Raw genomic sequence first — 15,822 nt, 5'->3', positions numbered from 1 at the left:
AAAAAAAAAGTATAAATGAAACAAAAGTAAATAAATAGACAAAGTTAAAGATGTAGTTCTAGCTCACTGTTCAAGAAGTTGACAAAAGCATACGAGGTGTCTACTTGGTCGCACTGACATCCCTCGTGCAAGAATTTCGAGCTACTTTCCTAAAATAGCTATAATTCAAATCTTTCATCGAACAAGTTTGTAAGAATGCATCCTCAAAACGCGGAGAAAGTCATGCGAATCCATTTCTGCTGTAGTATTCCTCTTCACCTAGTGCTCGCAAAAGTCCCAATCCAGCTCCCGCAAGTCATGGTTTGCCTTGTCCTGATGCATCGTTCTCTCTGCCATGAGCTCTTCCATGATCCTACTTGCCTCCTCACTGTCCATCAAGCCATCAGCCACGCCCGTCTTGCCCAAAGTCGAGCCACCCTCGCCTTTCACCTCTCCTCCTCCTCCTCCGCCGTTCTTTTCCGCATTGCGCCACCAGTCCCGCTGCTGAGGCGGCACGTTGGCGGTGGAAATGATTGGTATGGCAGGGTCCACGAGGAACAGTGCGACAATCTTGCGATGGCCGGGACGAGAGGCGTCCTTGAGCCGAAACGGGCTTACCCTGTGCTGGAGTATATTGGGAAAGAAAATGGCTCGACCCTGGCGCGTCGAAATCTCACCAATGTCCTGCATTGTGCTGCCTTCGGGATCGATGCCGAATGCCCGCTTGATCGAATCAAAGTCGTTTTGCGCATAGTCCAGGTCGCCCGTGAGGTCTTCTCTGTTCGCGACCGACCGAAACTCGAGTCGACTATCGGTAATGTTTTCGTTGTCGTAGTAAAACAGCGCCGTGGCGCAAATGTGCTCATTCAGCAAGCCTTCGACGTGCCACGATCCTCCGTCGTACGCTGGGTTTTCCGGGGATAGATGTATATTGGCCAGCTTGACAATGACCTGAATTCGTTGCGCACCTTTGCCTGTGCGGAGAAAATATTCCGAGGACGCAATGTCTTCTGGTTTGATGCCGCGTGCGAAGCCATCATCGGCTGGATTGGGTAGGCGCAGAGGATGTGTCTGTTCCCACCACTGACTGTCGCGCATCCTTCGGACTGCCTTGGCATCATTTTTACCTTGCTCTGGAATAGTTCTGGCGGCGTCGTTGTTGTCCAAGGTTGCAGAGTCAGACTTCCCCTCCTCCTGCTCCTCCTCCTCATTCTCCTCCTCATTCTCCTCCTCCTCATTCTCCTCCTCCTCATTCTCCTCCTCCTCATTCTCCTCCTCCTCATTCTCCTCCTCCTCATTCTCCTCCTCCTCATTCTCCTCCTCCTCCTCCTCGTCTGATCGAGGTTCTTCATCCGTATCCAACGGGCGGTTGCTGGGGCTACACTCATAAGTTTCCTGGCAGATATCCGGAGTCAGGCACTCTGGAACGACAGACTTGACGACTAGCCTCTGATGCGCGAATTCGTCTGGCCATCGATAGACAAGGTCCCAGGCCGGCAAGGACTTTTCAATGAGCGTTTCGATGATTGAGTAAATGCCAGGATGCTCCTGCGGGTGGAGGTTGTTGATATAGCTGTCAATCTTGACCTTTCCATTCGTGATGAGCACCTCGGCCGGCAGCCACTGGAAACGAGTAGAGAAGTAATTATATGCTCGCACACCCTTTCTGGCTGCTTGACCGGGGTCGGTGATGACTTGGCCTGCGCCCATCATGGACACGCATGAATCGCGAGGTACGACTTGTCCGGGTGTGAGCACGCGAGACTGGCCATACACCAAGGGGCAGACAGAGGGATGAACCAAGTCAAGCACCTTGCCGTCGCTGCCGGGATGCCAGCCTTTGCCCTGCAGCCCTTGTTCGAGTACCAAGGACGAGGACTTTAGTGCACTAGCAAGTGTGTCATCCATCATGGAATCAGATTTGACAACGCACGTAGAGTAGTCAAAGGTGGGTACAAAACCACATGCTTGCACCAATTGTGCTTTTTTATGCAGCTCTGCGATACACTGAATATGAGCGCGTTAGTTTCTCGTTCTTTAAAGGGGGGGACGCGCATAGGCATTATCCAGTCTTACCGCGTCCGCCATGGCGGATGTAAAGTCCCCGTAGCGGCGATATGAACCCCATTTAGCATCCAGCGCCTCGGCCTTCCAGCGGCCGGCAATGACTGCGTCGTGAACCTTGGTCCACCAGTCGGGCTTGTCGGTAATCTCGTCCATGAACTTGAGCATGCAAAGCTCCCGGATAGACAGTGTCGGAGAAAGCCAGTCGCCTACATTCCCGGTCATGATGGGAAAATGGTGTGCGGGGAAATGGCCAAGTGGCATATCGAAACCGCGTAAACTTCCGTGCGTATACACCTTGGCTGCGGCCTCGGGTTCCGGCGACGCGTAAGGACTGTATGAAAAGATACGAATCGTGCCATCGCCGCAGGATGTAGCGATCAGGTCCCCTTTTGTAGACACGTCGACTCCCGTCACTGAATTTGCAAACGCAGATACTAGAACTTGCGCATCACCACTCTGTAGATCCCACAACAAAAGGTCACGATTCTTGGAGCCCGAGACGAGCCATCTGTTGTCTGGTGTAACGGCCAAACTACAGATCACCTCCTAGATACTCGCGTCAGTCGCGGCACTAGACATATACCAGGAAAACGCGCGACATACCTCTTGTCCCCGTAGTTGCAGTAGAAGCGCTTCATTGTCTGGGATGCCGTCTTCCAAGGACCAAACTTTGATCCATCCATCAAAACCTCCAGATATAAGCATTTTGCCATTCGGGGAAAATACGAGCGAGGCGATCAAACTCGAGCGTCCCTGAGATTTAGTCTCAAACCTACTCAGGACGCTTTTTGTACCAGCATCCCAAATAATGATGTCGTGTCCCGAAGATGCTGCGAGTAGACTGTCGTCTGGTGACCAGTTCACGTCAAGGACTGCACCTTCTACAGCAAATTTCTTGATCAAGTCGGCCGATTCGGCATCCCAGAGACACACAGTTTGATCCCCACCACTACTTGCAAGCACTTTCCCGTCGTTGGAAAAAGCTAGCGCCCTCACACCACCATCATGACCAGAAATTCGATGCTTGCGAGAGCCGCTCTCCATATCCCAGATGAGAATGTCGCCCCCTCCCCCACCAGTTGCGACAAGTCTGCTGTCCGGGGAGAAGCGAATAGCTTCGGATTCGCCCCCAAACATGCCTTTATCCGAGGTGGGACTGTCGGGAAAGTCGTGCATTTTCTGCCAATCTTGCTGGACATTCCAGATTTTGGCGCCACCACAGCTTCGCGATGCCAGATGGCGACCGTCTGGTGAGAACCTCACGTCCATGATGGGACAAAAACTTTGATGCGGCCCGAATTCTTTGACAAGCTCTACATTGAGCTCGCGAGCGACATTTGGGTTGAAAATGGCAGACCAATGGTCGCCGAGATGGATCAATGAGGCCGGTACCCGATCATAGTCGTGATCGTATTGCTCCAGGACATGTTCCAAGTCGGCAGTCACTGTGCGGGAGACACGAGCGAAGCCGGAATTGGCAATCCCAGGGCGCCCTTGTTTGCTCATTGATGAATACTGATCAATCTTTCGATCAGTGAGACTTGACTTGGACCAGCAAGCAAAATGATGGAACAGGAGGCCGATTTTATAGTAGAAGCAGAGTGTTTACGCGTATGAAGTCAGCGTGTGCTGGGTACTGGGTACCGGTGGCTGCCGTATTCACGGTGCCCGTGCAATTATGTAAATCGCCCCGCCTTCCGAAAGGACACGCTTTGACGCAATGACGCTGTAGCTGCCTAGACTCTCGATTTAAGACCCTTTTTGGCTGAATACGAAGCCGCTGCCTGTCAGGCAGAGGTTAAGGATGTTGTATTGTGGAAGTGGGTGCCCGCTAATAAGGGGTGCCTTGGTGACACTGTGCCTCGCAATCCAGTGTAGCGGGCTGGTTTAACACGGTGTTGAACCACTACACTACGGGTACGAAAGGCGGGTTGCATATAATGATCCGACTCAAGCAAAGAAAAAAAAATACGAAAATATAGCCTAGGAAGTAGCTGAGAAAGCTATAAAGCTTATAATCAAAAGGGTATTAATCCAGGGTTGAGAGAATCACTGGCGGGCGTCACTTGGTCTTACAATTATTAGCTTTTATAAGCGGGCGAATAATACATGGGTATTTCCGATTTAATGGCATGAGCGGGAAAACGACCCCGATCGCCCGATTTATCAAAATGCGTCTGCAAAAACAAAAAAAAAAAAAGAAAGAAAGAAAAAATTCTTTTTACCAAAGACTCTACCATAAGCGCCGCCAAATATTGGGGTACGATTTCCGCCATAGGCTTTGCTGCAGCACAGGGCCGCAAGCTGCTGTGGCAGGCGCTGTCCCATCCCGATCACAGGAATACGGCTGAGAAACTCTGGATTTTATCTGTGTGCCATTTATTACCAAGACAGATGGCCTTAATAAAGATTGTCTTAATAAAGATAGCCTTTAAAAAGATGCCTTAGGATAGATAGTAATAAAGATAGCTATGAAAAATAAAATATAATAGCTACTAGCCTAAGAAGACTTATCGTTTATAGCCCTAGGCAGGGACTAACTAGTCCCTAAAACTAATTATAATATAAACACTACCCAAACTAGCTTTACTAGCTTTATTATCTTAAAATTATAATTTAAAAGAAAAAAAAAGGTCTTTATTTTTTAGAGTTGGAATTATATACAGGCTAGACGGAAAGTTCACTACTGGCATCCTTGGTAATATATCTGAATAAGCCTAATTAGAAGCAAAACGAGCAGTGCTAGCTTGGAACTTGATACTGAATATAGCTAGAGTGCTATTATTTTTTTAGTGCCTGTCGCTGCGTAGGGGTAACGTGCGCGGCTCCCACCGCAGGATACGAGCAAAAAGAAGTTTGCCGTACTTTTCTGCTTATATTGTGGAAAAGACTAATCAGAATTCACATATCCCGTAAAAGGTCAGAAGCCCCCTTTAAACGGCTATGACTTTCTCTCGCTGATTCCTCGAATTTATCTAAATAGTAAAGGGGGTTAGCTTCTATCCTGTATTTACAGAGGGACAAGAGTGTATACGGTCTTCTGTTCCATCCAACGTGATTGAATGCGAGGCACCCCAGAGCCAAAGGGTTGCAGGACTTATATTTGAATCATTCTGGCGCGGTAAATCTGTCTCTATAGCGATCCGCGGATATGGCGTGGCATCTAGAAGCACAGACTCGTTGGCTAAGTCACGGCGGAAATAGCTAGGCACGTACCATGCGCAAAATATCTTGACTTCTGGAAGAATGTCAACGGAACCTTTTCTAGGTCTGAACTAAGTGATATGCCGGCTTGCTGTGTAATAGAACTTTTCATAGGGAAGCCTATATCTCTGTTAAATATGATGAAAGCTTGCCCGGGATCTCCGATGAAGATGTCGATTTGTTTCGATGTGAGCGATCCCCTGCTATTCAGGGTGATGAAATCCGCCTTTGCGCTGTGAAAGGTTCTGGTGGGATAGAATGGTACCACGGAGCGGGAACTAACTGCTTTGAGACGGCAGAGCCGTGGCCCAAGAAGAATGCACATGGCTGCTTGTCTACCAATGCGCACACATGTATAAATAAATGTATTAAAGTTACTCCCAACCAGGTAAGTGGAAAGCTTCGCGGGAGCATGAAGTGTAGGAAGGGGGTGGGGGGGGGGAATATTTACCCGCATCAGTCCTCACTACCCGAAATTAGGCCGGGGGATCTCGACATACGTTTGTGGCATATAGAGAAAAAAAAGAACGAAGTAGACGAGATAAGCAGGGCGGGCACCTTTAAATATAGACCGTACGCCATAATCTAAAAGACTTTTTTGGCAAGCGAAATTGACGCTGTCGCGTGGTTAACATTCAGAAGAACAAAAAGCCGAGTACAAATTATGTATTATGCAGGTCCGCAGCGTCAATCACTATAGCAATCCTAGCTTTCGCGCCTCTGAGTGCCACGTATCGGGATCAAATAAACCCATAACCAAATCCTTAGCTACTGCACCTGCCAGCCAACTGCGAAAAAAAAAAGGTCTCCTTTTTCCTCTTCACAAAGCAGCAAGGATCCTCGCAAACTAGGTACTAGGAGCGAGGCGTCGTTCACGGCCCCAGGCGGGGACTAACTAGTACCTAAAACTATTCACACATAAACGCTACTAAAGATAGCTTTTACCAGCTTTAGTATCTCGAAACTGTGATTTAAAAGAGAAAAGGGCATTTTTTTTTAAGAGTTAGAATTGCATGCTATTGAGAACCTGCCATCATGAGTAAGTAATCCAGCTCGGATGTTAGGCGGCCTCCTAGCAGGACGGTCATAACACGTCTCGTTCGTCAAGGCAGAATATAATGATACGTCATGAGCTAAGCGATTAGCAGCTGCTCAGGTTAGGAAATTGGGTCGTCAAGTTTCCATGTTTTTGTTTGGGCTGTTGCTGATTCCTGGCCGTCCTCGACCCCTCTCTCGTAACCTCAAGAGGGTGCTCCACAGCAAACCCGGGAAACCACTAAGCCGTCATTTGCCTACAAAACTTGTAATAAGAAAAGGCAACTTACCTAAAACAACAGAAGGGCACTGCGGGGTTGATTGAAAAAAGGGCGCACGCGAGGCGCGCGAGGCGCGCGACCGGTAGGCGCGGAGCGGAAGAGACGTGATGATGGTAAAATAACAATCGAGCGAATGCCGTACGGAGATTTTTAGGGATTGTTTAACCTTGCAGTAGCTGGCTCTGAGAAAGCAAAGCATACAAACTGTTGAACTTGATGCATCGGTTGGCAAGGTTATAGTGGGAGAGCTATGGGTGTTGGTCGAACGCGTTGGATATGGCTACACCTATTGTAACGAATTATTCGGAGAAATGTTTCTGATGGAATATTTATTTATGAAAGCAGTAATACAGTTTCCGCTATGAGGGCGGAGAATCTGTCAGTCGCCGAATTCATCAACTCCTACAATTGGCTGATGTTATCAGAAAGTCCGCACATCAGCATCCACTCCAGCATCATGGGATATAATTCGCAATACTATATAATTCGAACGCCTACATGTTCTGCACTATTTCATAATTTGTTTTCCCTACTTTCTCCCTTGCACTTTCAAGCTCTCTTACCCCAGTGTGATAGCACAGCGATATGGCCGATACAGTGCTTGTCATTGGCGCGTCCGGGAAAATTGGCGTCCCCGCCATTCTCGCTGCCCGCCGAGTAGGATACAATGTTCTGGCAGTGATACGAAATGAGCAGTCTCGGAGCAAGCTACTCCGGCATGTCGGCTCACAAGAGGGCATCACGTTTACCTATGGTGACCCAACTCAAGAGCAGGACTTGGTCAATGTGGTTGATCAAGTCAAGGCGGGCAAATTGCCAGACTTTCAACACGTCTTTACTGCTGGTGAGATACGGCCCGAATGTCTGCTTCCTACAATTAGCTAATGACTACTCAGTTGGCCAGTTACATCTGAAAGGACCCATTCAAAGTGTTGATATGGAAACATTTCATGCAATGATGACTGTCAATTTTGAAGCAGACTTCTGTACGATAAACCCGCACTTCTCTTACTTTATACACTGTGGCTAACATCACTTTCTCCTTTCTTCCCAATGCAGTCGCATACCGAGCGACGATTGACTATTTATTGGAGAAAGCCAGCCCCAAGGCAACATTCACTATTCTTACGGGCGGTCTTGCCACCATGGGATATGGAGGTGTCAACTCTATTGCTGCCGGCGCCCTTGCATCCCTCGCTGCAGTCATGACGTTTGAAAACCTCAAAACCAATGTTCGGGTCAACGAAATCCACCTCAGTCACATTGTAACTTATGACTCCGAAATTGAAGAGAAAGGTGCTGCCGTTGGCTCCAAAGCTTCCGAATTTGCTCGCGTCTACGAAGAAATTTTACGGAGGGAGGATATCAAAGCCAGCCGCATCTCTGTGGCTGATGACAGCGATATTTATGAGCTGAGAATCGAGGACAAGCTACCAAGCTCAAAGTATCTTGATTTGGTCAAGAAAGACGAAAAGGATCTTACCGAGGATGATCGGCGCGCCTTGAGTGAGATTGCTGCAGTTTTTAGCCTGTAAATCTCATGAACATGGGGCTTTTCTCTGGCTACCTCCCGAGCTCGTCACGATGGTGATGCAAAAGGTTGGATGCGCACCGATAAATGTACACTTTGGTCTTGCACACCAAATACGACATTGGCTACCTATAAATGCTACATGTTGAATATAACGTCTATTTCTCCCTTTTTTCCCAATGGAATTCCTCAAGTTTCTCGACCTGTCATACAATCAGCTCTGAATCAAACAAGGCGTGTTGGCTGAATCACCTTTACTCTTCCGCACAATGTGGCGAGAAGTTGGCCCTCTATTGTTCGTGCCTCTACTTGGCACTGGGAGGAATTGGCAATTTGTGACCAACAGCTGGTTTGATGACTGGCACTCCATCCGCCGATATGCCCCAGGTCTGCGTAATCTTCTTGCTGCGCGACACGGGTAGTTGCCCATACACGGTATTGGCAGTCTCGCCAGTACCATCCTGGAACGCAGTGTAGTTTGGCTCGTTTGTAAGCACAGTCAGAGGCTGAGCGGCGGTGTAGACAATGGTGCCCAAACCAGAGGTAAAGACGCCATCGTTGCCGTTGTAGTCGCCCACAATGTTGACCGTCAAGGCGGAGATGGGAGACTCATACGCCGAGTTGATCTTATCGTCGGTGCCATAGATGTCGAGGTCGGCCAAAGTAACGGATTGAGAAACGGTCTTCTTCCCCGGAGAAGCATATCTGAACGTAATACCAGTAATTACGTCGGCAGAATCGAAGATGGGCGTGATGCTGATAGTTGCGTTGGCAGGTATCTCATTCGCCTCCGCTAGAGTGGCCAACTTGACTTCATGATTGATTATCTGCTGATCCGTTTCCTCCTTTGGGACTCCTTGCCAGTTATCAATAACACCCTGGAGGTTTCGGCTATCGGGCGCAGTAAAGACCACATATTGCTGCCAATTGGGAGTAGTACTTGGGGCATCAAGAAGTTCCTCTTGCAGAGCAGTTAGCCCTTTGTTCTTGCACTTTTCCCACAGGAGCATAGAATGTATAACATCACTCCAAACAGGGATACTCGCGGGGGCCAGCAACAAAGACTGAGAATCACTTACGAGCGTAGGTATTAAGCTGAAAGCCAATACCATTGGAGGCGGAGATCAATGGTTCAGCAAAGGTTATCTGGACGTCGAGACCAGTAATTGCATCGCCTCCGGCTGCAAGAAAGTAGTTGTAATTGCTACCTAAGCCGTAATGGGGTGGTGCCACAGCCATTGCGATGTGGTGATTAAAAATGTCTTTGAAGTCTGTCGAAACGAGATCTTGCCTGTTTAGAATATTAGCGACAATCCATTGTTTAGTCCTATTACGCCAGCCCAAAGTTCAGGTCTAAATCTTGTAGACTCCTAAAGCAGATCCATCGAACCAAAGGCCAATAATAGGCTAATTGAACTCAAAGACTGACTGTGTTGAAATTTATCCAATTGAGATAATTGTGAGTGTCGGGAAAGCTTCTCAATACTTCTCAATAACTGACAGTCGAGCACGATTTTTATATACATTTGGCTTACACCATATGTCCTGACTACATATCTACTCATCTCAAAAAAAGTACACAAGAAGCTCCACAGTGGCGTGATACGCCAATACCACCTCTTCGTGAAGTGTTAGTCGCTTCGTTGTCCTTTAGGACATAGGTCCAAGTATAGCGAGCTTCCTATTTAGGAATGTGATAGATTCAATTGACCCTTCCATTAGCCCTATAGTCTGGGGGTATTATGCCGTTTACCCATTTTCCGGATATGCGGCTAAGATGGATATTCAGCCAGTCAGCACCAAGCCAGCTAGTATTGGTCTACTGGCGATTGCGACAAAGAAGCTTCTATGTCGCATGGCTATTTGACCACAATGGAAGTGATCATAGGACGTAATACCGGCTGTGCTAATACGAGTGACGGGCGGATTAAGCCGTCACAGCCGGTCCAAGCTCAGAGGTGAACCCCAAACCTTTCGAATCCAGGGCTCTAGAATTCGTTAGTTTCTCTTAGCTCATCAGTGGGTTAGGCCAATGTATATCGATGAAGCCAGTTGGCACGTCCAAAAGCCTCCTCCAGGGGCCAACAGACGTGAATCGAACCAGATCAAATCAAAGGCTTTGCAACCAAGGCGATGACTTGGCCTGCAAAAATGTCCCGCAGAGAAGTGACGACGTGTTATTAATTGGATTGGATCGAAAATAATCTTCTGCCGGCGGCTCTACCAGTCCCGGGCACCACGGTCCAAGATTACGTTGTGAACAGCAGTGTTTCGTCGTTTCTCAGCCGGAGAGGATCAACGTAGACACGCAACCCGATTCCGTCGCTATTGAACGAGAACACTCGCAGTATCATATAAATTTCGGACGTGTTCTGTGATGCGTTTATTCGTTCCATCTAGCACCAAGTAGTTAGCAAACAATGGCAGGACCTTGGCATTGTATCTTGGTGCACAGCGCCAGCATGGGACAAGATGGCAGCAGCTCCTCCAGGATTACCACGCCAGAACGTTGGTCGCATCGTATGCCTTGTCGTCCACCACGTTCTGGTAATCGTCCCACATATTGTGCTTTTCGAAACTCCTCGGGCGTAAACTCCTTCTGCGGTGGTACTTGTAAAGCATGACTTTGGTGCTGTCCATTGTGTTGGGAAACTGTGTAGAGGAGGGGGCGTTGGTAGTGGGTTCGGACGATATCGACATGATCTTGTAAAAGTCTGTCGAGATCTGAACGGTTGCCTCTGCGTTCGTGTACGGAGAGAGACGATCGTGTGTTTTCGGCTTGAAGTTTAAACAAAGTACACCTTGACGCAGAAGCCGGAGACAAGAAGGAATTATTTTTCTTTTTCTGATTGATAAGACTGACTCGGTCCTTTTCCACAGTAACTAGCACCTCTTTTTCATAATTTTAAAGCACAACTTAGACACCCCCCAACCTAGGTGTGAGCGTGCCTTGTGGCTAGAACATGCTGCGCAACGGAATTAACTATAAAAGGCGTGAACAATTTTATATATTAAGACGTGTACGAGCGTGTTGCAAGGCGACGGTATATTGACTCAGCCGAAAGAACTCTAGGTCACAATTAGACGCCAGCAACCTGGACCATCCTATTGTTTCTATAACGCAGACACTTATAGCTATCATCAGCATGCACAGCCTTGAAACGGCTTGAACTACTAAGCCGCCAGATGGATCCATCTGCTAGGGCTTGTGGCTGGATAGATCTGAAAAGGGCCCGCAGACCAGCTTAGAACAAACCTGTTGAATAATGAAGAAGGGAGAAAAAAACTGTGTATGATAGTCGGCACTGGTATACAGACTCGGAGTAACTTTCTCAGTACGAACCCCCATTGTTTGGACCATCTACCACTTGCCGTTGTCCACCACACACGCAAAATTACTCGGTATAGCCGACAAATTCGACCACGTCCCGCCATTCTTGATTGCCAATTTTGGTTCTTGAAAAGAAGAATCAAAATTAGTTGGCCGACAGCTTCTTAGCCTCGCAGGAAGGGACAGTGTTTGCCGAGTGAAGCTTGCAATGCTGATCGGCGGCACACTCTCCAGCAGTCTAAGAGACAGGGAAAACGGTTTTAGTCCCATGTCGAATATTATCACGGGCATGTGTGTAGGAAACTTACCTCCCACCTGCCGCTCATATTGCAGGTTAACCAAGTCTGGAAGTTGGTACCCGGCCTATTTCCGCACGCATACGTGGCTGGCTTGCAAAGCTCAACCAGAAAGCCATCCCGAACGGCCTGCCATACCGGCATGGCTAGATGAAACTGCATTCCGTTACCGGGCTGCTCGAACCAAGGTGCAATTGGCCCAGCCTCCACCGTGAGATTCTTGACGACTTCATAGACGTGATAATTGTACAGGGTTCCGCTAAGGTCCGTTAATACTTGCTAATTCTTGAAGAACTGGAGATGAAAAAACTTGCTCAGAAGCCTTGGGGTTCGTTGCCATGTTGGCCGGGACCAAGGATCGCTGTTCGTATGGGGTGCCCAAGGGTGCCAGGAAAGTTCCATTTTCATGACCAATGCGGTCAAGCTTGTCGCCTGGGCAGAGAGTGTAGTTGCTCTTGATAGCTTCCCCATCATTTCCGAGCTCAAAACCGTCCTTGGGGGGATATTCAAACCACCCTTTGCCGTTGCCATACTTTTGCAAAAAGGCAGCGGGACAAATCTTGCCAAAAGGCTCGTAGTTGTCAAGAATACTCCCAAGCTCGCCCTTCATACTATACTTGTCCTTGACTAGCGCGAGCGGACCAAGGCGACTGTCGCCGCAGACGTACAGGCCTGCGAGCGAAGCCGTGCTCTCCACGCCGCTGCAAAGGTTCCTGGCATCGCACTTTGTTGCGTTTTCTGCTCTGTAGGACAGAAGTGGGCTGGCGGAAGCCAGGAGGGCCAAGGAAAGAGTGATGACAGGAGCGATGAACGGCATAGTGAAAGAGGTGCTGTTAGCGTTGGAGGAAAGAAGCTTGATAAAAAGACTTGGGAAAGGTTGAGACTGTGACTTGATTGCGTTGCTGTCTAGGCAGAGAGATGGACCTTCCTTACGAGATCAGTGCTACTTATATACTTGTCTGAGCTCTTCCCTTGCTCGTACACTTAATATAGCCAGGTGAAGTTATACCGTAAAACCACTGCTGATGTCAGATGAACCTCGCCTTGACTTGTGGATGACTCTCTGATCAAAATTCTGCCTCGCCATATCAGCGTTGACCCGAATTGTTGGCGTAGAAGAGGCATTGAGACAACTGCTCGCTCGTGTTTGACTCCACGCATGGTATAATATGGGAAACATCCACTCAATATGTGGGTTTGCCGTTTTTGTAAGCATAGAGACTTAAGCTAAATTTAGACTAATGATATAGGGCTGTGCCATCCTGCAGAGCTCGGGCAAGTGTCGCAAGTTCGATCATGTTGGAAACTCATACCACGACACACCAACCACAATCAAGTTGTCACAACATCCTATCTGCTAAAGTCGCCGGGCGTAACGAAGACTGAATTTTATACAGTAAAGTTGTACGAGTTGCATAGGGGGGGAGTGTTGAAACTACTTTCATATATCACAACTCAGAGATAAACTTGGACACCTGATGATGTGTGTTTGCAACACGCCAACCCCTTTATCAAAATCCGGATTAGCATTAGGCGCAATCTACATGACAGAATCGCTGTTGAGTCGTAATGACATGTCTGATGACGTCTACAGGTATTAAGCAGGGCATTTGGTCCCTTCTAGAGAGAGAATGTTGGCCCCCTTAGTCACTTTTCATGTCGATTTGTAAAGTTCATCGCTTTCTCCTTACTAGCACTTATGGAAACTCAAGAAGAACAAGAACAGATTTTTTTCGAGTGGATATACACGGTTGGAGCCGCTGTGTTGCGCCTCTTCCTCGGCCTTATTTCCGGCCTTTATATTTTGATGTGGGCAGAAAATTACCAAAAAGGGCGACTTTCCTCGCCGGCAAAAGCGGCCACAATAACACAGCGACAACTAAAGTTATAGTGTCTTCGCCGAAGATACTCCATTTACATCGGTTCGTCTGACATTTTCTCAACAGTCTATGCGACCAATCAAATCCTCTGAGTAGAAGCTTCCGCGCAATAAAGTAGACTGTTTGCTCAGCCAGGATCATAAGTAGGCGACCAATCAGAATGCATCGAACATAGTCCACATAACGTAGGCTATATATTCCCCTTTGGGCGAGTTCCTCCCCTGTCTATGCAGCGTAGGAATACCCCCGTCCTAATTGCCGCGATTTCTCGCCAAGGTCATTGCATAAAGTAAGGATAGCGTGCTCAATACATAAAACACTGAAGCATGGACACACGGGCTGGCTATGTATAACGAATCATGCAAATATTCATACACTTAACCGGGGCGGCAACCCCGCGGTAATGTCTTGGGTTAAATTCAGGGTCCACCAGTATGACAGCCTTAGCCACGCAGTCAAAGATGAGGGCATTCGTCGCGTGAGCCTCGGCTTGTCAGATTTAATTCTTTCCCTGCGCAAAATGTATGTGCAACATGCATTCACATCTATCAAGAACAATTGCCGTGAACACACTCACAGTCACCCTCTCCCCCTGCCTCAGCCCACCAATACAAGCGTTGGGGAGTCGCTTGTCAGCAGCTCGCCTCAACACGACAAATTGCCAGCATCCGGGCTAAATATCAATATAAAGGAAGTCATCGCCGAGTCAGGATTTGATCAAGCGCTTCTTGGTACGCAAAGTGTGCATGGGGCCGAACCAAGTCATGGTATGCCACCCAATGGTGTGATCCGACGGCGGCCCTCTCTCCCCCTTGAACCTTGTCCGTCAACCATGCATTCCTCGCCCCCCAAAGCCACCGAAACAAGAAAAAAAAACGGTCTCTCCACGTTCCGTTTTGATTGTGGCGTTGGGGCTGGTTTGGAAACGGAGGGACTGGATTCGCGCTTGATTTTTTTTGTTCCGTTTGGGGAAGGTTATGTGTGGAAAGCTATGTGTGGAGGGAGGTGGAGGAGGGAGGCAGAGCAAGATTGGAGGAGCGACTTGGAATGCAACTTGGCAATGCAAAATGATTTGGGTGATGGGTGTAATCACAGTGTAATGCATCATGCAGTAGATGGTAGAAAAAGGACAAGGCAGCCGCGACAATGCTCCTCCGTATGCTGATATGGTGGTACTCCAAGGCGGCAAACTGAGCGTGTCCAGTATCAAGTCGAATGCCAAGAACTCGCATGATTGGACAGACTGCGGGTTTCTTGGGGGTTAGATAATTTTCAACGCTAGTACCGTGTCGTTGAAACGACCACCGGGAAATAAATGCACAACGGCTGCCCCAGCATCAGACGAGTTTCCCATGTCATGGGCCTCATGGCCACACCTCTCCACCCTTTGATTCAGCTGGGACAGCACCAAGCCTAGCTTCACGGATGCATGTAGATGGAAGCTTTGTGCCATTTGCGCTAGCCGGAGACCTCCATAGCTTACAGTTGATGGTGTTGAGCTCTTCTAGATCGAGACGACCTTTTAAATGGACCTACCAAGTAGGTAGCTTGCAAGACGTGGATGCGAAATCGCCAATCTAGTTACAGTGACATCTCAAGCTTGCTAGGCGTATCCTGCACCTACCTATTTACCGGGGCAATCGATCGAGCGGCGTCTGATGAACCTCGCTGCATCTGTATTTGACCTGCAACTGCAAGCGTAGTTGGGAGGCAGATAAATCTTCTATAGACTATAGTGATTGGCGCGCTTTGTGTTATTTCTATACACACCTGTTTGTATTTAGTTTTTTTTTTTTTTTTGCTTGCGGATCATACCGCGCGCGTTAGTGGAAGCGGCATCGGCTAGCACCAATCGCAGGGCTGCACAGGTTACACTAGTCCACTGGCTGAGCAAACGTCGCACCAAGCGCTTTGTTGGTTAGCTAGGCAGATCAGCAACAAGCACCGCCCAGCGACTTCATCGACTTCGCGGCATGCAGGACCTTGCGCATCTCCCGCCATCGTGAATCTGTCGTTTTCGTATCTAGAATTGATCTTGTCCCCTGCTGGCGATGGGTATGCACCTGCTGCGAGGAGCAGCCCCCAGCCCAGCCCAGCCCTTGAGATTAAGAATTGCCGCCTCGGGGCAACCAGAGTGACAAGCCCGCAGCAGCGCATGCAAACGGGGGCGCACGCGCCGTGTGATAGGAAAACACTTTTCCTCCCCTGGCGAATTTTG

At 48.5% G+C, this 15,822-nt stretch overlaps 5 protein-coding genes across 5 annotated transcripts; 2 read left to right on the top strand and 3 right to left on the bottom strand.

Moving 5' to 3' along the window:
* Positions 1-258: 258 nt before the first annotated feature.
* BBA_04778 (transcriptional repressor TUP1) lies at positions 259-3,552 on the bottom strand (the record flags this gene model as incomplete). Its single annotated transcript, XM_008599875.1, has 3 exons — positions 259-1,986; positions 2,056-2,592; positions 2,650-3,552. The coding sequence occupies 3 exons, from the start codon at positions 3,550-3,552 to the stop codon at positions 259-261; spliced, it is 3,168 nt and encodes a 1,055-aa protein (XP_008598097.1).
* Positions 3,553-7,151: 3,599 nt separating this feature from the next.
* On the top strand, positions 7,152-8,101 carry BBA_04777 (short-chain dehydrogenase/reductase SDR; the record flags this gene model as incomplete). Its single annotated transcript, XM_008599874.1, has 3 exons — positions 7,152-7,410; positions 7,463-7,552; positions 7,626-8,101. 3 exons carry the CDS (start codon positions 7,152-7,154, stop codon positions 8,099-8,101), a joined length of 825 nt encoding a protein of 274 aa, XP_008598096.1.
* Positions 8,102-8,402: 301 nt separating this feature from the next.
* On the bottom strand, positions 8,403-9,336 carry BBA_04776 (uncharacterized protein; the record flags this gene model as incomplete). The annotated part of the gene is made up of 2 exons (XM_008599873.1): positions 8,403-9,058; positions 9,177-9,336. 2 exons carry the CDS (start codon positions 9,334-9,336, stop codon positions 8,403-8,405), a joined length of 816 nt encoding a protein of 271 aa, XP_008598095.1.
* A 2,237-nt stretch (positions 9,337-11,573) lies between these two features.
* On the bottom strand, positions 11,574-12,541 carry BBA_04775 (uncharacterized protein; the record flags this gene model as incomplete). Its single annotated transcript, XM_008599872.1, has 3 exons — positions 11,574-11,666; positions 11,737-11,951; positions 12,001-12,541. The coding sequence occupies 3 exons, from the start codon at positions 12,539-12,541 to the stop codon at positions 11,574-11,576; spliced, it is 849 nt and encodes a 282-aa protein (XP_008598094.1).
* Positions 12,542-14,007: 1,466 nt separating this feature from the next.
* On the top strand, positions 14,008-14,869 carry BBA_04774 (uncharacterized protein; the record flags this gene model as incomplete). The annotated part of the gene is made up of 3 exons (XM_008599871.1): positions 14,008-14,126; positions 14,296-14,371; positions 14,720-14,869. The coding sequence occupies 3 exons, from the start codon at positions 14,008-14,010 to the stop codon at positions 14,867-14,869; spliced, it is 345 nt and encodes a 114-aa protein (XP_008598093.1).
* Between the last annotated feature and the right edge of the window lie 953 nt (positions 14,870-15,822).

The sequence above is a fragment of the Beauveria bassiana genome (assembly GCF_000280675.1).
Source record: "Beauveria bassiana ARSEF 2860 unplaced genomic scaffold BBA_S00011, whole genome shotgun sequence".
Lineage (NCBI taxonomy): Eukaryota > Fungi > Ascomycota > Sordariomycetes > Hypocreales > Cordycipitaceae > Beauveria > Beauveria bassiana.
The sequence above is the reverse complement of the archived record's forward strand: the minus strand, read 5'-3'. Positions and strand labels throughout refer to the sequence as shown.